At 45.1% G+C, this 20,524-nt stretch overlaps 4 protein-coding genes across 4 annotated transcripts; 1 reads left to right on the plus strand and 3 right to left on the minus strand.

Moving 5' to 3' along the window:
• The first annotated feature begins 4,230 nt into the window (after positions 1 to 4,230).
• LOC112348158 (pentatricopeptide repeat-containing protein At2g41080-like) lies at positions 4,231 to 5,306 on the plus strand. Its single transcript, XM_024680253.1, has 2 exons — positions 4,231 to 4,317; positions 4,425 to 5,306. The coding sequence occupies exons 1-2, from the start codon at positions 4,231 to 4,233 to the stop codon at positions 5,304 to 5,306; spliced, it is 969 nt and encodes a 322-aa protein (XP_024536021.1).
• Positions 5,307 to 16,109: 10,803 nt separating this feature from the next.
• LOC112348159 (putative alpha-L-fucosidase 1) lies at positions 16,110 to 16,908 on the minus strand. Its single transcript, XM_024680254.1, has 2 exons — positions 16,865 to 16,908; positions 16,110 to 16,707 (listed from the first exon to the last, which is right to left on the minus strand). The coding sequence occupies exons 1-2, from the start codon at positions 16,906 to 16,908 to the stop codon at positions 16,110 to 16,112; spliced, it is 642 nt and encodes a 213-aa protein (XP_024536022.1).
• A 58-nt stretch (positions 16,909 to 16,966) lies between these two features.
• LOC9629404 (alpha-L-fucosidase 1) lies at positions 16,967 to 17,552 on the minus strand. Its single transcript, XM_024680255.1, has 2 exons — positions 17,281 to 17,552; positions 16,967 to 17,093 (listed from the first exon to the last, which is right to left on the minus strand). Exons 1-2 carry the CDS (start codon positions 17,550 to 17,552, stop codon positions 16,967 to 16,969), a joined length of 399 nt encoding a protein of 132 aa, XP_024536023.1.
• Positions 17,553 to 17,996: 444 nt separating this feature from the next.
• LOC112348160 (protein ANTAGONIST OF LIKE HETEROCHROMATIN PROTEIN 1-like) lies at positions 17,997 to 18,939 on the minus strand. The gene is made up of 4 exons (XM_024680256.1): positions 18,841 to 18,939; positions 18,643 to 18,790; positions 18,431 to 18,589; positions 17,997 to 18,376 (listed from the first exon to the last, which is right to left on the minus strand). The coding sequence occupies exons 2-4, from the start codon at positions 18,773 to 18,775 to the stop codon at positions 17,997 to 17,999; spliced, it is 672 nt and encodes a 223-aa protein (XP_024536024.1). The 5' UTR covers positions 18,776 to 18,790; positions 18,841 to 18,939.
• Between the last annotated feature and the right edge of the window lie 1,585 nt (positions 18,940 to 20,524).

Raw genomic sequence — 20,524 nt, forward strand, 5'->3', positions numbered from 1 at the left:
TTAAACAAGGAAATGTCTACTCAATCACTTCTCCTCCCCCTGCCACTGCTTCACCTCTCTCTTCTCCTTGTCATCGTCGTCCAATTTCTTTCCATCCTTTTAATATTGGCTCAGTTGCTCCGAGTCTAGGTGGAGCCCAAGTCCCCATTCAATCTTTACTTTCCCCTTATTAATAAAACAACTTCGTAGACTTCCAATAACATGCTGTAACACTTCTAGTATAATGCAAATCCTCTCAAAGAATTGTCTTTTAATATTAATACAATGGCATGGAACCCCATGCCATAATAAGTTACATTTTTAAATAAATACATGCCATCTCAGATTGTTATTTTTTGCCTCCAACGCCTATACAATAATCTTGGAATTTCATCACTCTCCACACTATCAGGATTTAAACCCAATAGTAATGCCATCTCTTCTCTAATATGTCCACGCTCATGTTCAGTGGTCGAAGAACCCATCCGGTTGAGCAGATTATGGAGATGCGGATAATGCTTGGCTAGACAATATACATGCCATAAATGATGACTGGTGTCTGTCCGATCAAATGGCTTCTGATATACCATTCCATCTGCCATTTGGTTGATTTCTGCAGCCACCTCCTGGACTGGCCGGTTCTCTATCACCATCGCTCCAAGCCGTTTTGCAAGGTCCCCCAGAACATACGGTTTCTTCTCCCTAGTTTCCATACTGCAAGAGATGGGGTGCACTGCATATGTGTGCGTGTTCGCTGCAGTTTTAATCGGCGAGTCATCGATGATGAGGATTTCACTTGAGCTAGCAGTCCGGTTCATCACTACAGCCTCTGGCTTGACGAAGATGGGCTTGCTACCCCTCACATGGACCATAGTCAAGCAATCCTCTTGCGTTAGGAGAAAGTCAAATGGTAATATTACTCGCGTCTGATTGTGCATCATCTGTAGCAACGTTAATGCATTGTGGCGCATCATGGATGTCCAAACTCCCAATTGCAAATTGAACCCGGCCCTCTGTTTTAAGTGTCGCATGGTCATTATTAGATCCCGCAGTTTCTCCCGTGTGATTAATGTGAATCTGTCTCTTTTGACCAACTTGCGACCGCAGGCTTTGGAGGGTGCAATGACATTCGAGGACGAGCCACGCTCATGGGAGAAAAGGACACCGTTCAGATCAAAAACGATACAGTACCTTCGCCGTGACTCTGAAATGAAATGCGTCAGCATAAAAAATGGTATAAGTCAATTTTACCATCTACAATATTAGCGAATGTTGCTCCCGATGGTCGTTGAGAGGGTTTTGGTCGAGGAAACGTGAAGGGCGGAAATACTCTCCTCTGCAATGTGGGGTCAATCGCATCCGATGGCGTGTGGGCACATGCCATTTCAGCTGTAGACTCTGGTACAACTGGCTCAACAGTGGCATGGGGTGGTTCCGATGGCGTGTGATCACACGCCATTTCAGCTGGTGCCTCCGTTGGCAAAGTGGACATGACCGAACAGGCAGCAGGGGCGGTGTAGGGAGGTTCCAACAGCGCGTAGTCAGACGATTGGGCACACGTTGAGTCCGTTGGAAATGAGGATACGACCGGCTCGGCGGCTGGGGCGGCCTCATGTGGGTCCAATGGCGCCTGGTCACCGTCAGTTGGATACGTGGACAAAATTGACTCAGTGGTATGGGCAGCATCAAGTGGAGCGTGGTCAGCTTGCTTGGCGTTGATATGGATAGTAGCCTCCACCAGCTCTGATGACTCTTGCAGCCAAGTAGAGTCCACTGGCGGATCCATATGCATGTCCAAATATCTCCCTTCGATTGAGATGGTATCCTCCCGTGCTACTAAAAACAAACTCATTAGCACATTGAATCGACTATACTGTATTTACCATCAACTGTTATTGAGGAACTAGGACCGATATCACTTGGGCGCACTGCTGATTCTGAAGGATTGGACATACGTTTCGACCCTTGCTTGGCACTATCCTTCCTCGACACTAAAGGCTAGAGTTTGTAAATTCAACTGAATAATCTCTACTTACCATTTGCTCTGCGACCTACATGGACAATGTTAGAAATGGTAAAAGGTTAGGAATGGATGTACTATTATTTACCTGATGGTTTGTCTTGTATGACCTTCCTCCGCTGCTCTTTGGCCACCTCAGGCTGGCCATCGTCGTCATCATCGTCGTCGTCGTTATTGTGATCGTCACCATTGTGAGGACCATCCAAGTCCTCTTCGTCCTCCTCTTCTTCGTCCTCCTCTTCTTTGTCCTCCTCTTCGTCCTTCTGCTCTTCCTGCTCATTATCTTTCTCTGGCTCCTCATCCCCCTCCTGCATTTCTTCCATAGGCTGCTCAGGCTGGATGGCTTGTTCTTCCAGGACCATCTTGGGAAAATCATCTGGCCGAGTCTCCATCTCAAAATACAAGACATCCATAGCCTGTTTTAGTGCGTGACCTAGGACCGTATCCTCACCCGACTGTCTTAACATGGTTTCTGCACGTTCTTGCACCCTTCGAAGACGACGAGATGAGAAAAACGTGGCCCTGACTTGAAAAGCTTCCCTCATCCATTGTACCTCTCCATTGAGATTGGGGAAGGGGAGTCCGCCATAGGAATCTGAGTCATGAGGTGGTGACTGCCTGCTTTCACTCAGCCCTTGATCTGCAATGAATGGCATGAGCACACACGCCATAACCGCGAGGCACACACGCCATAACCGCTCTTCTTTAGCTTCAGATTCGGCTTGTTCACCTTGACAATGAGATTTATTATACAACCAGATGGACTCAGTCTGGACACAAAGTCACCGCGCTAGTCACCATGCCCCAGATATGTCTAGGCCCTGGACAAAAAACATATAATTTCACGTCATTTTCAAATACTTGAAAATTTGTACCTAGTCCCATTTTACTGAATAAATCCCACTTTAACGAACTAGAGCTTACTGACAATACTCAGATTCTTTAAATGTCAGTCTTGGAAATGGGGCTTTATAGTCATAGCTTTCTTGTAAATATAAGAGCTTCTAGAATTTTAGATTATTATGTATACACATACTCTATCATTATGATGAATCCTACTTTGCTACACATATATTCTTTTCTACACATGCCAAATGTCTAGGGAAATAAATTGTAAGGAAATATAGACCACATTATAGTGGTAGAGCACATTGGCACACTACCATTCTCTCATGTGAGATTACCTTTCAGTCTTGGAAATGTAGATAAAGTTGATTCTTTGATGTGATATTACTTTTGAGTCTTTCGAAAGATTTTGATTTCTTTTATCATTATTTACAAACAATTCCCAAAAACTTTTAATGAGGATTCACTGCAAAATATACCTTGGTCTTATCATATAAGAGGATTGCGATATAGGCAAGCAATAGAGTTTTTAATATGAATTAATATGTAAAGTACAAATATCATGGAAAGTTTTATGAAGTAAATTTCTTGGTGCTTTTTGCTGTGCTATTCATTTCTTCATTTCTCTTGCTCTAGACTGTTGTTTTAGAAGTAACAAGAGCATTTTTATCAATCGTGATAATGGTCTCCACATTCCCAGATGGGTAATAAAGACCAGGAATGTAATATGGAGGTTGTGGTAGTGAAACAAAATTAACATTCTCACATTCCTTTGCACTACAACTCTTACTCACAGATCATGTATTTTCCTTGCTTCCCATCTTCTCAAGAACCCTAAAAAATCTTTTGAATGAAGGAATAGTATCTACAACTGTAAAAGTATTCTAAATATTAAGTAGTCAAATCAAAATATGACACCTGTAACAGTTGTCATAATAAAATAATATAGTTTTATAAAAGATAGGTTCTTATGAACTTTGTCTTTTTTAAACAATTCAATCTTATAGAAACTTTTAACTTAGATATTTACGTATTTTAATATTTTAAAGTTTGCTAGAACCTTCATTTGTTCAATTTAGATCTCCTTTTTAATATTTCTTATTGACTATATTGACTTGTTGAGGCACTCCAAGCTGGTTGTGGTGGCACTCCAAATAAGCCTTCCTTCGTGGATTGATTCAAGATTCCAACCTTTTTCAGTGATGGTGATTTTCCACTCCATGGGAACTCGGAGTGTTGTGTCTTACACCGCGATCATCCAGGGCTGCAACACGAACGGGCGAGCTGAACTTGCTCTGGAGTACTACTCTGCCCTGAGAGCTGATAACACCATTCAAGCTGATGCTTGCACCTACACTTGCGTCCTTGTTGCTTGCGGGAGTGTGATGGCGATCAAGCTCGGGAGGGAGATTCACCAGCTGGCGAAGCATAAAGGGCTGCTGAAAAACAATCCAGTTCTGGGCTCCAGCCTGGTGAGAAATGCGGCGATGTTGATTCTGCTCAGGAAGCGTTTGACGAGTGCCGAGCTCGGAACGACACGGGTCTCTGGAACTCTCTCATACAGGCTTACACTCTCCAGGGCCGATCGATCGAGGCCTTGGAGCGTTTCTATTCCATGACTCAGGAGGAGGGCTGTAAAGCTGACGATGTGAGTTTTGTCTCGGTGTTGAACGCTTGCAGCCATGGTGGTCTGGTCGGGAAAGGAAGGCAGCTTCTGGATGAAATGCCCAAGCAGTATGGAGTCAAGCCACGTCTGGAGCATTATGTGTGCCTGATCGATATGCTCGGGCGAGCTAACCTCCTCGACGAAGCTGTGAGAGTTCTCAGAGCCATGCCTTTTGAAGCGGATGCAGTGGTTTGGACGTCCCTGCTCGGAGCCTGCCGGAAGTGGAAGAATTACACGATTGGCAAACTCGCGTTTGAGCGTCTTGTGGAGATGGATCCCAAGAGCGGCACGCCCTACGCATTGATGGCCAATATATTTGGAAACCTGGGGATGCTCAGTGAAAGGGCTGCTGTTGTGGAGAGAATGAGAGGTGAAGGCAGCTTCAGGGAGCCCGGGAGAAGCTGGTGGACGGATGTTAGCTCAGGAAAAGTGCATTCTTTTTCTGTCGGGGATAGGAGTCACTCACAGAGCGACGAGATTGCGGCCAAGCTCAAGCAATTGCTGCTGAGAATGAAAGAGGAGGGGTACGCGAGCGATGTGATCAACGATCTAAAAGACATGCCCGAGGAAGATCACCTGTGCGGCCACAGTGAGAAGCTTGCGCTGGGGTGTGCTCTGGTGAACTCGCACCAGAAGGAGACCATCAGAATCGTGAAAAATCTCCGAGTTTGTGACGATTGCCATGCGGCCACTACTCTCATCTCTAAGCTGGAAAAAAGGCTAATCATCTGCAAAGATGCCAGTCGGGTTCATGTGTTCCAGGATGGCAGATGTTCCTGTGACAACTACTTTTGAAAACATGTCAGTGCTCTTTCTTGCAGTTATTCCTGGTTTTAAACCCTCCATGAGTCAAGCAGAAACATGGGCCGCTGAGTGAGCATGCCTCGTCAAAGTACCGCCGTCAACCTGAACTTCATGGAGAAAAAATTAACATTTAAAAGTTAAAACTATGCAAAAGGAGGATGACACGTTGTCTTAAATTTAAATTTCTTTTTGGTGAATGCTGACTAAACCTACCAATAGGTGCCCCAAAACGGAGCGCCCAGATTCAGATAATAAGCCTTAGTATGAAGACTTGCCGGTACCCAACTTTGGTTTTGTGCTCCTAGAGCACGTTGAAGATGTGTGGAAGCTGGTGACGACAGCATTTGTTTCTTGCGACGTACTCAACAGTTCCTTGGCGACGTCTTCCTTCCAGATTTTTTGAGCTTTTCGTGAGTGGTGACCTGCTTGCTCTCTCCTGTGACGACTTCTTCCAGCCTCTGGTGCCCAACCCCAAATACACCAAAGAAGTGTGTATAAGAAGAGTAGAAACAAATTAAGAAATTTAAATTAAATGCAAGGGGTTCCAAAAGTATAGTAGGGATAGTGAGGTCTAGGAACTAGTCTTGAAAGAACTCTCCAGTGGTGCTTCCAAACTGACTTGAGGTTGAGATTGGGGCTGAGGGGCCTTGGATAGGAGTGAACATGGATTCGGGTGGTGCCGAAAGGGCCACCCAAGGAAGTGTTCAAGAGCAACTCCCACTCTCAAAAGGGAAACCAACTGCAGTGCTCTTGGCTCATATGGAATGGTGCCCCACTTGAGTACCTTGTGGCTCATTGGTCCTCCCTCTTCCTAGGGGCTTGGGCCTTCCCTTCAGGATTGAAGTGGGGGGGTAAAGGTACTCATACCGGGGTGTCAGGCCACAGTGTTTTCCCCCGGTATCCCGAAGCAAGTGTTGCACCCAAGACTTGGGATTTAGAAGGTCCCATGATCAAGTCTTGTTGTACCAAGGGATGTTAAGAACCTGGAGGTTTGGTGTGCTTGGCTGCTTAAGCCTGCAGGGAGTGTAGCCGAACCTTAAGTCTAGTCTAACCCAAGGAGGGGGATTGGGAGAGATTTGGGAATCTGTGGATGGATGGCTAATGCTCCGTTGCTCGTGCAGTGAGTAGCTGAAACCAAGTAGGACCAAGTAGGAATTGGTACAATAGGTGGGAACCTTGGCGAGGGAACTTAGCAAAAGCCAAGGCAGTGTTGGTCGGATAGACAAGGTAAGCTGAAAAATTGGAAAGGAAAAATTTGTGGCTTACAATTTGGTATTGGAGCCTTTTCCTCAGTTCTAGTGAAGGATAGAGGCGGATTGCTGGGAGATGGCGAAGGCAGGGCGGAAATAAACCAAGGCAGAGACGGAACCTCTTCCAGAGCTGGAGCCTCCGGTCAAACAAGAGGTTATGGATGAGGAATCTTTGCATGAGGACTCTAGTGAGGAAATTTCCAAATAGGAGTTCAGTGATGAGGTTCGGTCATCCAAGGCTAGATTGGATGTTCCAAAAGGACAATTGGCACAGACCAATGCCTTGTTGGAGACTTTTGTACGCAAGCTAAAGCGTGATAAAAAGCGGAAGAAAAGGCAAAAGATTGTTGATGCTGGCAGCACAGAAGGTGCGGACCCTTCAATAGGGACTGAAGACCGAAGTGGAATCAATCCCTCAAGCAGTTCCCAAGTACAAAACAAAGCCCCCACCGGTCTTCAAGGGAGTGAATAACTATAAGGTGGTGGAGGATTGGTTTTACAATATGGAGGACTACTTTCGAGCGTTGCGGTTACCGAGGTCAGAGAAGGTCCCATGTGCAAAACCATACTTGGCAGATAATGCCAAGTTTTGGTGGAGAACAACAGAGGCCAACGAAGGACTGATAGCCACTTGGGAAATGATGAAGGCGAGGATCCGTGCGACTTACGTTCCTCCGAATGCTACTCTATATCTAAGAGATGAGATGAGTAGGCTGAAGCAGACCGGAACCATTCAGGAGTATGTGAATGGGTTTATGGCAAAGGGGATACTTGTCACGGACATGGGGGATATGGATGCATTCCATGCCTTCATATCGGGCTTGAAAACCTAGGCTTGCAGTGAAGTGATGCGTTGGAATCCAACCAACTACAAGGAAGCATTGGATGCGGCCATCAAGGTGCATTTCAATGATAACCTGTGAAAGGGGAACACGACAGGGTTGGGGTCTACGTTTATCAAAAGGGCCAAACCAAGGGGAATGTATAGCAAAGGGAAATTCAAGAAGAGTTTCTCTAAGAATGAGTCCTCAGGGTTTCGAAAAGGCAAATCCGATAGGCTGCGAGCGAGTACATGGGGGAGTCAAACAAAAAGAGACAAACCCATAGATAAGAAGGTCAAGTCGGTTAGCAGCGTGGGAAACAACGTATGCTACAACTACGGTGAAGCAAGACACTTTTTGAGGGAATGTCCCTACCCGAAGAAGGCCAGAGCAAATATGGCCATTAAGTTGGGTGAAACCCAAATTGAGGTATGTGATCCAGTCTTTAGCTCAAAGTTACTCATTACACGAGCAACTTTGGTAGAGAGTTATTCGCGACATCTACTAGCCCTTTGAGGGAAGCTCAGAGGTAGCTTTGTTAAGATCCTTATTGACACGGGTGCTTCAGATAATTTTGTGGCTATAGACATAGTCCGGCAAGCCGGACTAACGGTCCAGCAGCTAGGTGAACCAAGGACTATAGAGTTTATTCAAGGTAGCAAAAGCACCAATGAGGTACTTCGACAAGCGAGAGTCGAAGTAGGGACATGGAAAGTAAACATGGATTTCACCGTGTTGGACATAGCAGGATTTGATGTGATCTTTGGGATGGATTGGTTCAATCATTTCATGGTAGCCCTGCATGGACAAGGTAGGAACCTTGTGGTACTAGCGAATGCCCAAGGAAGAAGATCCAGGGTGGAGGCCCAGGATTTAAAGGTAGGGCAATGCAAGGCCAAAGATTCCTGCCTAAACCTAGTGTCCACGAGAGGACAACTCACTAAAGGAACCAAGGTAGCATTTTTGTGCTTACTCTTGATGAAGAATGACAAAAAGATGGGAATAGAAGAAGTACCTTTAGTGATCTAGTGGGTGTTGGACAAGGTCCAAGATACCATACCAAAAGAGCTACCGGTGGGGTTGCCCCCCACACGACTGATAGAACATAAGATTGAGTTGGTCGATGTTGCTGAGGTGGTGGTTCATCCCCCCTATCATTTGAACGAAAAAGAACTTGAGGAGCTTAAGCACCAATTAGAAGAGTTACAAAGGGTATGTTAGGTTGAGCAAGTTGCTATATAGGGCACTGGTGTTATTTGTGAAAAAGAAAGATGGATTTATGCGCATATGCATAGACTACTGGTTGCTCAACAAGTATACAAAGAAGAACAAGTACCCTTTGCCAAGGATTGAGGATCTGTTCAATAGGTTAGGAAAGGCAAAATACTTCTCGAGGATTAACCTAAGGTCAGGATACTACCAAATCAGGGTAGCAAAGGAAAATGTCGAGAACACAACCTATTGAACAAGGTATTGGAGCTTTGAGTTTCTGGTGATGCCCTTCGGGCTATGCAATGCGCCGGCAACATTTTCGGCATTGATGAACCACATCTTTGTACCCTATTTGGATCACTTTGTGGTCATTTATATTGATGACATCCTGATCTATAGCGAAACGCTAAAGGATCATGCCGAACACTTGACGAAGGTGTTTGAGAAACTAAGGGAACACCAGCTGTATACTAAAGAGAGCAAATGTGACTTTGCTTAACAAGAGGTAAAGTTTCTCGGGCATATGGTGGGCAAGGACGGGCTCAAGGTGGACTTTGAGAAGGTCCAAGCGATCCAGAATTGGGAGTGACCATCGAATGTACATAAGTTGAGGGCGTTCTTAGGGCTATGCAACTACTATCGAAATTTTATCAAACAGTTTTCAAGAGTAGCCCTACCCTTAACAGACCAAACGGGAAAAGGGAAGATGGTATGGATAGCGGAATGCGAGGTAGCATTTATCCACGTCAAAGGGAAGTTGAGGAAAGGCTCCTGTGTTGGTATTACCAGACTTTGGTAAGGACTTTGAAGTAGAAATGGATGCTTCAGACTTTGCGTCAGGCACAGTTTTGAAGCAAGACAACCATCTAGTAGCATTCTTCTTGAAGAAGTTGGACAAGGCTCAACGGAAGTGGCTTGCCCACGAGAAGGAATTGTTTGCGGTGGTCATGGCACTCAAGGAGTGGCGACACTACCTTGGGAGACAATTCAAGGTTTACATAGACAATGTGGCAACAAAACACTTCTTGTCACAGCCCGACCTGAGAGGGAAACAAGGTCGATGGTCCAATGCTTTGGCCGTGTTGTTGAGGAATCTGGAGGCATGGGAAGCTCACCAGAGAGGTGAGCTACCAATAGAAGAGAAAACAGGCTATGCGGAATGCAATGGACTCATCTATTACAAGTAAACGAGGGTGTACGTTCTAGAAGGGGAACTAAGGAAGGTAGCCTTAGAAGAGTGTTATGACGGACCTCTTGTGGGACACGGCAGAGTGCCCAAGACGATGGGCTTACTTAAGAGGAAGTACCACTAGCCAGATATGGATAAGGACATCCAAGACTATGTAAAGATATGTCCAACATGTCAGTAGGTCAAAGCTATGACTAAGGCTAGTGGGGGCTTGTTACAAAGCATCCCAATTCCAAATTATCCATGGAAATGTCTTACAATGGACTTCATCATGGGACTCCCCCCAAGTGAGGGGTTTGATGCGATATTCGTGGTGGTGGACCGATTTTCGAAGATGGCACATTTCATACCCACCACAACGAAAGTGGATGCAGAAGGTGTGGCGAAGCTGTTCGTCGAACAAGTGGTTCGAGTGCAGGGAAGGCCAGAGGAGATCATCTCAAATCAAGATAAGATCTTCACCAGCAGGTTCTGGAGAACTCTCCTAGAACAGTATTGCATGAAATTCAGCATAGCCTATCACCCACAGACAGGTATTAAGTATTAAATCAAGTTGGATGGCACTAACACTTCTTGACAGATGGATAAATGGAAAGGGTGAATAGGCAGCTGGAGGATTATTTGTGATGCTATGTCTCCGGAGATCAGATTGATTGGGTAAGTCATTTGGGACTTGCAAAAATGTGCTATAACAACTCAGCATAGTCAAGTATCGGGGTGAGTCCATGGGAAATCATTAATGGGCGAGCTATTGAAGGTTCTAAGGAACTTGGCATGGCGGAGTATCATGGAGAGTTACCCACAGTGGAGGCATTCACGGCGGAAAGACTCAACATTTGGAATCTAGTGAGGGATTCCTTGGAACAGGCTCAACAAAGGCAAACCAAGTATGCGAATTAGAAGCATCAGGACGTAGAGTTCCAATCTGGGGAGAAGGTGTGGCTGAACACCAAAAACTTAATGCTACCAAGTGGGATCAGTCAGAAGTTGACCCAAAGGTAAGATGCATGTATTCCTGGAAATAAACTGATCTTGAGTTTCTTAAGCAGATTCGCGGGGCTTTACGAAATTGAGGCACGAATTGGTAAAGTGGCTTACCGCCTCTGACTTCCTCGAGAGATGGGGAAGATGCACCCAGTGTTCTATGTGAACCTACTCAAGCTATAGTTTGAGGATCTGCTTCGCAAGGACCAAGTGAGACCTTTACTAGAGGTTATCCAAGGGGAAGAGGAATACGAAGTGGAGGCCATTCTCAATGCACGCAAGAGCAAGCGGCAAGGACATGAAGTGAGAGAGTTCTATGTGAAGTGAAAAGGATTTCCACATTGCGAAATAACATGGGAACCGGAGGAGAACCTAGCGAACGTGATCTAGTAGAGGAATTTCTACAAGGTAGAACTCCATGTACTTATGCAAAGTTCAATTAAAAGCATCCATTTGTGAAGTTGAGCAATAGCATATGTTAGGACCCGAAGGTGCACTGAAGGTAAGCTAATTAGCATGGGTTAGCTAGGTCGACCAAGCATAGGGCACTACACTCGACTCCCTACAGGGATATCAAATCCGTAAACGTATTCTATGGAGGTTGGGTTTGAGTCCCAACCCCCTAGTAAAGCAAGGCTGGGTTCAAGTCCCGACCCCATACTAGGGCGTGGTTGGGTGAGGGGTATAGGGACACCTATATTCTGTTGTCATGGGCTCTTGGCCAGGGAGGCTAACTTAAACACACCGCTAAGTGGGGGGATGCCCCCAGAGACATGGTCAACAAGTCGTAGGATAAAAAGATATGTTCAATATGGGTATCAAACTTCTTCTATGGGTGGTGGAGTTGTAAGGAACCAACTCCCTGAGGTGTCATAGGCTAAAGGATCCCTGAAAACATGACCGAAATGACAAAGAGTTTATCGGATGGGACCGAGTTTGAGATCAAGTCCAAGACCGACTTTGAGACTGAGTTCGAGATAAAGTCCGAGATCAAGTTCGAGGCCAACTCGGAGACCGAGTTTGAGACCGAGTTTGAGACAGAGTCCGAGATTTGGGATCGGGTCCGAGACCGAGTCCAAGGTCAAGTCTGAAGTCGAGTCCGAGATCAGGTCCGAGATCGAGTCTGAGATCAAGTCCAAGACCGAGTCCGAAGTCGGGTCCGAGATCGAGTCTAAGATCGAGTTCGAGACCGAGTCCAAGTACTAATATAGGTCAAGGGGTGAAAGCCCAAAGCGTGCGTCTTCCAGGGGGGGGGGCTGCAGGGGGTTCCAAAAGTATAGTAGGGATAATGAGGTCCAGGAACTAGTCTTGAAGGAACTCTCTAGTGGTGCTTCCAAACTGACTTGAGGTTGAGACTGGGGCTGAGGGGCCTTGGGTGGGAGTGAGCATGGACTTGGGTGGTGCCGGAGGTGCCACCCAAGGAAGTGCTCAAGAGCAACTCCCACTCCTGAAAGGGAAACCGACTGTGGTGCTCTCGGCTCATGTGGAGTGGTGCCCCACTTGAGTACCTTGTGGCTCATTGGTCCTTGCCCTTCCTAGGGGCTTGGGTCTTCCCTTCGGGATGGAAGTGGGGGGGTAGAGGTACCCATACCAGGCCGTTAGGCCACAGTGTTTCGCCCCGATATCCCGAAGCAAGTGTTGCTAGAAAGTCCCATGATCAAGTCTTGTTGTACCAAGGGATGTTAGGAATCTAGAGGTTTGGTGTGCTTGGCTGCTTGAGCCTGTGGGGAGTGTAGCTGAACTTTAAGTCTAGTTTAACCCAGGGAGGGGGATTGGGAGAGATTTAGGAATCCATGGATGGATGGCTAATGCTCCGTTGCTCATGCAATAAGTAGCTAAAACCAAGTAAGAACTGGTACAATAAGTGGGAACCTTGGCGAGGGAACTTATCAAAAGCCAAGGCAATGTTGGTTGGATAGACGAGGTAAGCTGACAAATTGGAAAGGAAAAATTTGTGGCTTACAATGTATGGCATGATGAGTACCTTGCATGAGCGTGTTGAGGCACTCCAAGCTGGTTCTGGTGGCACTCCAAGTAAGCCTTCCTTCGTGGATCGATTCAAGATTCCAACCTTTTTCAGTGATGGTGGTGTGGATGAGTGTCTAGTTTGACTAGCCAATGGGAAGAAGTTTTTGGCTGCTAGAAGAATTCCAAATGCAGAGGCTTTAGTGGCTATTCCAATAGTTTTGTGTGATGTGGGTCTTCGGTGGTGGAATTGGCTTGAGGAGTTTTGTGTTGCGGATAAAAAATCATTAGTGTCTACGATGGATGAGTTTGAGGCTGCTTTCTATTTACGTTTTGCCCTTCACTATGACATAAAGAATGTTTACACCAAACGTTGACATTTTCAGCAAGGGAAAATGAAGCTTGGGGACTATATTGAGAAGCTAACTCGCTTGATTAGCCATGTTCTAATGAAGGATCCAGATCAGAATAAGTTCTACTTCATTGATGGCCTTTATAGTGAGACCATGTAGCAACACTTGCGTCATTCTCAGCCTACAAAGAGTTTGGAGGAGCTCTTTGATGTTGCTCATCAACTTGACAATGACAAATATAAGTCTCACTAGCATTCGAGGAGTCCTTTTGTTGAGAATCGTTGTGATGATCATTGTGGACACAAGGATGGGAATAAACATCACAAGCTGAAGTCTATGGTGGCTACTTCAGGTATAGAAGCAGAAATTTTTTGTGAAGAATTATAGACAAGGTTGTCATCATTGTGGCAAGCTGGGACACTACAAGGCTGATTGTCCACAGTGAAGAGCAAATAACATGGCAACAAGAATGGCCAATCTTTTACTAATGGTAAGTCAAATATTAAGAAGTTGCAAACTTTGCAACACAAGGATGACAGGGATAACCATTCTGGTTGGAGGAAGAGGCTTTCCATTGTTGCTCATCAACTTAACTGTGTATGGAACAAGGTTAAGAACACTTGTGCATCAGCTTTAATGCTGGAGGGCATATTCTGTGGCGGTCCAATGTAGATTTTACTGGACAGTGGGAGCGATGAGAACTTTGTTTCCACAAAATTTGTTGAGGAGTATGGCCTGGTGACACAAGGAGTACTTCCATACACAATGGAAGGTGCAGGTACCTCTATTTAGCATTTCGATATATGTGTAGAAAGGCTAGAAGTGTTGGTTGGCAAAACCACACCTGTGGAGACTTTTTATTTCACGGATCTCCATTCTGTGGATCTTATTCTTGGGATGCCATGGTTAATGAAGGTGGATCCGGAGATAAAATGGAGTATTAAACGTGTCTCGTTGGAGTACGGTGGCATTAAAGATATATGGTTTGGAGAGGGAGTTCAACCTCTAGTTGTTATAGTCTCCACTACATCTTTGAAGCGGGCTTGTTGTAATGGAAAAACACTTTCAAATTACTTGTTGTTTATTCATGAATTGAGGGACCAAGCCACATGTGGAGGAGAGGCAATAGTGCAGACTATACTCGAAGAGTTCTCTAATGTTTTTCCCTCTAAACTTCCTCATGGATTGCCTTCATTACAAGGTGTGGAGCATGAGATTACATTGGAGCCGGGGACGCGGCCAATTTACTAGTGTCCATTTTAGTTGAGTTACATTAAGTGATATCTAACTATGATCTAAATGATCTAAAACAAAACAATCTATACATATATGCTTAAGAGCAAGAAGTTCAACAAGTTAAGGAGTTACTTGATTTTGGATTTATTCAACCAAGTAAGTCTTCATTTGGTGCTCCAGTCTTGTTTGTGAAGAAGAAGGACGGTTCAATGAAGATGTGTATTGACTATCATGCTTTAAACAAAAAGACTGTGAAGGGCAAAATGCCCATGCTGCATGTGAATAATATCTTAGACAAGTTTGGTGAAGCACAAGTGTTTACTAAGATTGATATGACGAGTGGATATCATTAAATTGCAATGGATGATGCATCTATCTCCAAGATGGCATTCAACATGAGTTTCAATCATTTTGAGTTTACGGTTATGCTATTTGGTTTGACGAATGCATCAGCCACATTTACTTGGTTGATGATAGAGGTCTTTAGGCATTATTTTTATGAGTTTGTGGAGATTTTGTGATGATATTTTTGTTTTCAGCAAGAATATAGAGGAGCACAAGGTGCATTTACACAAGGTTCATTTGTTACTCCATGACGACAAACATTAGGTGAAAAAGAGCAAATGTGAGTTTGCAAAGTTGGAAGTGGAATATCTAGGCTATATTATAACATCCAAAGGTGTCAAGATGGATCCAAAGAAGGTGGCTATGGTGGAGAACTGACTTACACTGACTTCAGTGGCTGAGTTATGTAGTTTCTTTGGTATGGCTAGTTACTACTGACATTTTCAACATAAGTTTGTAGAGATGGCTATTCCTTTGACACAATTGTTGCACAAGAATGTGCCATTCGAGTGGAAGAAGCCACATGAGGATAGTTTTGTGGCATTGAAATAGTTATTAAGCGAGGCTCCAATGCTTTGTATTACTGATCTATCAAAACTTTATGAGGTGACATGTGATGTGAGTGGTTATGCACTGGGAGGAGTTCTCATGCAAGAGGGACAGCCTATTGCATATGAGAGTTGAACTTTGAATCCCACGGAGCATCACTATTCCATATATGAGCAAGAGTTACTCTCCAATGTTCATCCTTTGTAGACATGGCGGCATTATCTTTATGGTGCAGTAGTCACGGTGTTGACGGATCATAAACCCCTTGTATATCTTTTCACACAAAAGGAGTTGAATACTAGACAAGCTTGTTGGATGGTCAAACTCATGGAGTTTAGGGAACATTATCCGGGAAAATCAAATATAGTGGCAGATGCTTTATTTTGTATTTGCCATGTAATGGCATTACAAATATGGTTTTGTCATCATTTGAGTAAGGTGGTTAGTAAGTTTGGGCAGTTGGTTGAGCATGCTTAAACTTAGGATGTTGAGGTGGTCTTGTTGCAAGCCCAGATAGAAGCACCTTTCTCATTGGTGGATGGAATTCTTTACTACAATGGCCATGTGTATTTACCATAGTTGGATGCGTTAATTACTTAGGTTTTATTGCACTATCATGATCGTCCAAAGGCCAGTCATTTTGGGGGGAAGAAGACATATGAGTTGATTAAGCACAATTTTTATTGGAGGAATATAAAAGTTGATATCCTTGAGTACTGTAACTCATATGAACTCTGTTAGTGGGTAAAGGTGCCACGAGAGAAGCCAAAGGGACTTTTGCAACTTTTACCTATTCCTTAGAGCCATTGGTGTAGTATATCTATAGACTTCATCCTATGCAAACTATGTTTCTCATACATGAAAAGTGTATCCATCTTGTAGTTTCTTTTCTAAATAGAAGACAAGTGCCTGAGGTTGTACATATCGAAGTACAAACCAAAGAAGCAGATCAATGAATCTCCCCGCAAGGCGTCAATCAGTAGTCGAATGAGGCAAGCAGCACATACTTGATACTCTTCCAGCTGATCCACTTTCCTGTAACCAATGGTGCTACCATTGCTCACCAGGTACCAGCCCACGCTGTCCCATGCCTCGACAAGATATTCCATGACCCTTTGTCCCATGTTTACTGGCTCTCGGATCTCCAGTGCGTTGAACTTTGAGACCTTGCCAAGATCAAGCTCGATCCAGCCGGTCGACTCCCCTTGCATTGGAGCCCAGAAAGTTTCCATACGCTCGTCAAGGATTTGCTTCGGCCCGAACAAAGAGCTGCAAGCGCTGCTTGCTGTCACGGACAAGGGATTCGCTGCTAAGTTGACGCTGAAGATGGAATCTATGGTGGAGCTAAACCGCTCCAGCGTCTGGAAGTCAGATTCGTTGATCAGTCCCAACGAGTTTGGAGGGACGTTGAGCAGGAGCAAGCAGTTCCTGGCGGATGATTTGTAGAATACATCGAGCAGCTGCTCCAGGGATTTTGGAGCCTCGTTCCTGTGCCAAAACCAACCGGGCCTGATGGAGATATCGCACTCTGGAGGGAGCCAGTCGGTTCCAGCACTCTCTCAAGACATCAAGTACCTGTTGATGTTGCGAATTGGATCCAGTTTCACGAGAACAAAAGTCTCATGGAAGGATGGATTTTACGTACTGGCCATTGCTCCTGCTGATCATAATGGAAGATCTGTTCACCATCGCCCAGCATGGTTGTCCGGCCTCACCATACTCGTTCCCAACCCATCGGATGTCAGGGCTAGCATCTGAAAAGATGTTTGCACCGGGGATGAATCGTGTCAAACCAGAGCTCAAAATCGTAGCTCATGTTCACTGCAGTGGGTGATTTCGCACCATCCAGCCACACCTCGGAGATCGGCCCATATCTGCACGCAAAACAAAATGCCGCGTCAAGGCATCTGCTGCTAGAGATGAAAACTACAAAAGCCCACAAGCTCGCGAGCTCCTAATGCTAAAACCGTTTGATGGACTGGAGGAAATGCAAACATATCACACAGTGATCATGCCACCAAGAAAAATGCGTGAAGAAGAAGCAAATAATGTCTCACTCACCCAGTAAGAAGCTCTCGGTAGAACTCGTTGTAGAGAAGAGTGTCGCCATAGCAGCTCTCGTGCAAATCCCATGGCGAGAGGTAAAAGCCCACGTCCAATCCACGCTCCCTGGCGGCGGCCACGAACTCGGCCACCACATCCCCCTTCCCTCCTCGCCAAGAGCTGCTAGCCACGGAGAAATTGGTGTAGGCCGAGGGCCACAGGCAGAACCCGTCGTGGTGCTTGACCGTGAGGATCACGAGCTGCGCGCCTGCGGATTGGGCCGCGTCCATCCACTGCGACGCTTGTGCCACCGTGGCTGTGCTTGCTATGGGCCATTGGTGGTGTAACTTTGGCCCTAGCTATATGGTTATAGATACCACAGCCAAGGACAACATCATTGGCAATCAAGGTTGCCAGTGGTTGTGGTAAGCTTGGCAAAACATTATCTTTTATGTTGAGAAAGGACCAATTCGCACATTTATTTAGTGAAAAAAAACTTAAGCGACCCACTTTAAAAATTAAGAAAGTTGGGTTCGCACATTGAAAAAATTTGTTTATAAGGACTTTTGCATTCACACATGTCTTAGATTTAAGTGGAAAAACACCCTCGGATTCGCACTTTAAAACAATGCATTCGAACACTTAAAATTCACTTAATTCAAATTTTGAAATTTCAAATTCAAATTCAAATGTTTAGAATTATATCCCAGGAAATTTCAAAGCAAACACGACCACTAGCAAAGACAGAGGGAAAACGTGAGGTTCTCTCTAACCTCTTTTGCATCCTCTGGACTGTGCAACTCCTCACGAGGCTCCCCTTCCGCTTGCTCACGATCACCGTAATCGACAAAGAGGTCCTGGTCCTTGAGCCTTTTCACCTCTTTCCTCCAAGCTTGGATCTCCGCCCAAAGAACAGTCTCCCCAACATCAATCAAGAAATTGTGCAAGATGCAACAACTCTTGATGATGTTGGGAAGGTACTTGGGCTGGATCCTTTGTTTTTGATCCAAGCATCTGAACTTCATTTTAAGAAGTCCAAATGCTTGCTCAATAACAATCCGAGCAAGGTGGTGATGAAGGTGGAAAGCTGCCTTGGATGGTGTCGGGTTCGGAGCTGAGCAACAACCAAAACAAGTGAACAAAAGAAAGTAGAATGAAGAAGACTTACTTGTGTGTGGAATCTGGAGTTGGTACCCTTTGTCCCCCACTAGGTATGGCTTGATCCTATCACCATATGCTAACACCGCGAGCGATGTCAGCAGCTCCCTTGCTACAATCTTGTTCCCGAGGGTTGAATTACGAAAAACCCTAATGTCGTGGACGCGTCCTGAAAGCAAAAAGAACATTTTAGAACCATCCACAACACACAGAGAAACATACCTGGCCACCCAGCGTAGACACTGAGGAACCTCTTCTGGGCATCACAAACCCCTTGCAAGATGACCGAGTACCACTGCTTCCAGTCGTAGTAGCTCTCGCCGTCCAGTCTAGTAGTCGATCGCCCCAGCAACATTAGGCAGTCGGGTTCCTATTGGTCATCAAAACTTATAACAATCCAAAAAACATAACAAAATGTACCTGTCACTTGTCGAAAGCCAGCAGTAACAGCTCAAAGCTCCTTGGCGGTTGAAGGAAAATGAATCTTGTACCTGAGACACTTGACAATCACCACAGTAGTGTCCATGACAATCTCATGAGCTGTGGATTCCCTGATGCCGAACTTGTCCGCCAGATCCAAGTAATCTGTGTTCTTGAAAAGCCTGTACAAAGTCACCCCCAGTCGAACATCCACCGGCACCACACTCCTCCAACCGGTGTCTTGCTTCCGGATCTTGCTCTCCAGCATGCCACAAATGGTGAAGAAGGTCCTCTTCTCCATCTGAAGTTTCCTCTTCCACCTCCCCACATCGTAATACTCCAAAGAAAACTTACTCCAGGTGGTGACATTTCGAGGCTTCACCCACCACAGGCCGATGCAAAACCTCCTCCCAATCACAGCCCGACAAACCTCAAGTTCACGGTCTTCTTCCTCAGGCAGCACTTGGAGACCGGGGCTCTTGTCATCCGCAATGTGCATGAAAGCTTGCACAGCAAGCAACAAAACCTAATTGAAGAAAAGGGTTCTCTTCGCAGCAGCAGGTGCAGCAAACTGGACAGCCTCGTGGTCGAGCTCCTCCTCCTCCCGGGGCACCCCCTCCTCGAGCCGCCTCATAACCATAGCCTAATCCTCCCGGGGCCAGATTCAGAGATCCGCGGCCAACCCCGGCCACCCGCCCCCTCCTCTCACTCCAACCTCTCCCTCCATGTCTTCCTCCTCCTGTTGGTGAAGATAGAGCACGAGCAGGCCCAGATCCAGCTCGATCGGCCCCATTTCCCAGAGCTCTGTTTCCTCTTCCAACCCTAAAATCGAATTACCTGCTTCCTCCACCTCCTCATAAATCTCCGCGGCTGCTGCCATGTTTTAATTCTCGGGCCGCGCCGCGAGATCAGAACTTCTTCGCAGGCACGCCAAACCCTAACTTAACAATCTTCTTGAATATTTCCGGAATAATTTTTAACTTCCCTTAAAATAAAATGCCAACACTTTAGATTTAAATTACTTAAGAATCCTCCCTTTTTTTTTGTGCGAATCCAAAATACTAATAATTTTCCCATAAAAAATAAGGGTAAGTACATTACTTTAGCTTAAGTTATTGTGCAAATAGGGAAAATGTAAATTTTGAACTTTAATTTTCGGGTAACTCATGTGTGAATTGGTCCAGAGCTAAACTCTTATACACATCTCTAAACATGCTCATTTAATTAACTATCAATGAATGGCCAAGATATCTTTACTAGCACTCCCCCACTAGTTTTCTTTTGAAAATTAAAAAACTAGAAGTAAAGAAGATATTATCAAACACTATTTTTTCAATGTTTGTTTTTTTTCTTATTTTCTACTATTAATTAACTTACAACTCAATCACACAATATTTGGAGCTGGAAGAATTGAATCCACATATCATTCTTGGGATGATACTCAACGTTTGCATAAGTTTCCCACGTGTCTCCAAGGGATGGTGTTGCAGTGGTACAATGGTTTGAGCGCAATTACTTATGGGGATTGAAATGTTCTCTTGAACATCTTCAAACGTGCCTTCACACATGCCGACGACTGTGATGATGCCTTCCAACAATAGCATCGTCTTAGCCAAAGGCCATTTGAGTTGGTGATGCAATTTGGCGTTCGTTTTCAAAGCCTTTTACTTCATGTGGAGCTAAA

The sequence above is a fragment of the Selaginella moellendorffii genome, unplaced genomic scaffold (assembly GCF_000143415.4).
Source record: "Selaginella moellendorffii unplaced genomic scaffold, v1.0 SELMOscaffold_27, whole genome shotgun sequence".
NCBI lineage: Eukaryota > Viridiplantae > Streptophyta > Lycopodiopsida > Selaginellales > Selaginellaceae > Selaginella > Selaginella moellendorffii.

Bases quoted from the DNA above. Each gene is read 5' to 3' on its own strand.
- LOC9629404 (XM_024680255.1), bottom strand. From the start codon at position 17,552: ATGGACGCGGCCCAATCCGCAGGCGCGCAGCTCGTGATCCTCACGGTC. The intron at 17,094-17,280 runs GTGAGTGAGACA...TTTTGCGTGCAG, and splicing joins TACCGAGAGCTTCTTACTGG to ATATGGGCCGATCTCCGAGG.
- LOC112348159 (XM_024680254.1), bottom strand. From the start codon at position 16,908: ATGGTGAACAGATCTTCCATTATGATCAGCAGGAGCAATGGCCA. The intron at 16,708-16,864 runs GTACGTAAAATC...GTTTTGGCACAG, and splicing joins ATCAGCAGGAGCAATGGCCA to GAACGAGGCTCCAAAATCCC.
- LOC112348158 (XM_024680253.1), top strand. From the start codon at position 4,231: ATGGCGATCAAGCTCGGGAGGGAGATTCACCAGCTGGCGAAGCATAAA. The intron at 4,318-4,424 runs GTGAGAAATGCG...TACACTCTCCAG, and splicing joins CAGTTCTGGGCTCCAGCCTG to GGCCGATCGATCGAGGCCTT.
- LOC112348160 (XM_024680256.1), bottom strand. From the start codon at position 18,775: ATGTTGCTGGGGCGATCGACTACTAGACTGGACGGCGAGAGCTACTAC. The intron at 18,590-18,642 runs GTATGTTTCTCT...TTTTGCTTTCAG, and splicing joins TGTCTACGCTGGGTGGCCAG to GACGCGTCCACGACATTAGG. The intron at 18,377-18,430 runs GTAAGTCTTCTT...GTTGTTGCTCAG, and splicing joins ACTCCAGATTCCACACACAA to CTCCGAACCCGACACCATCC.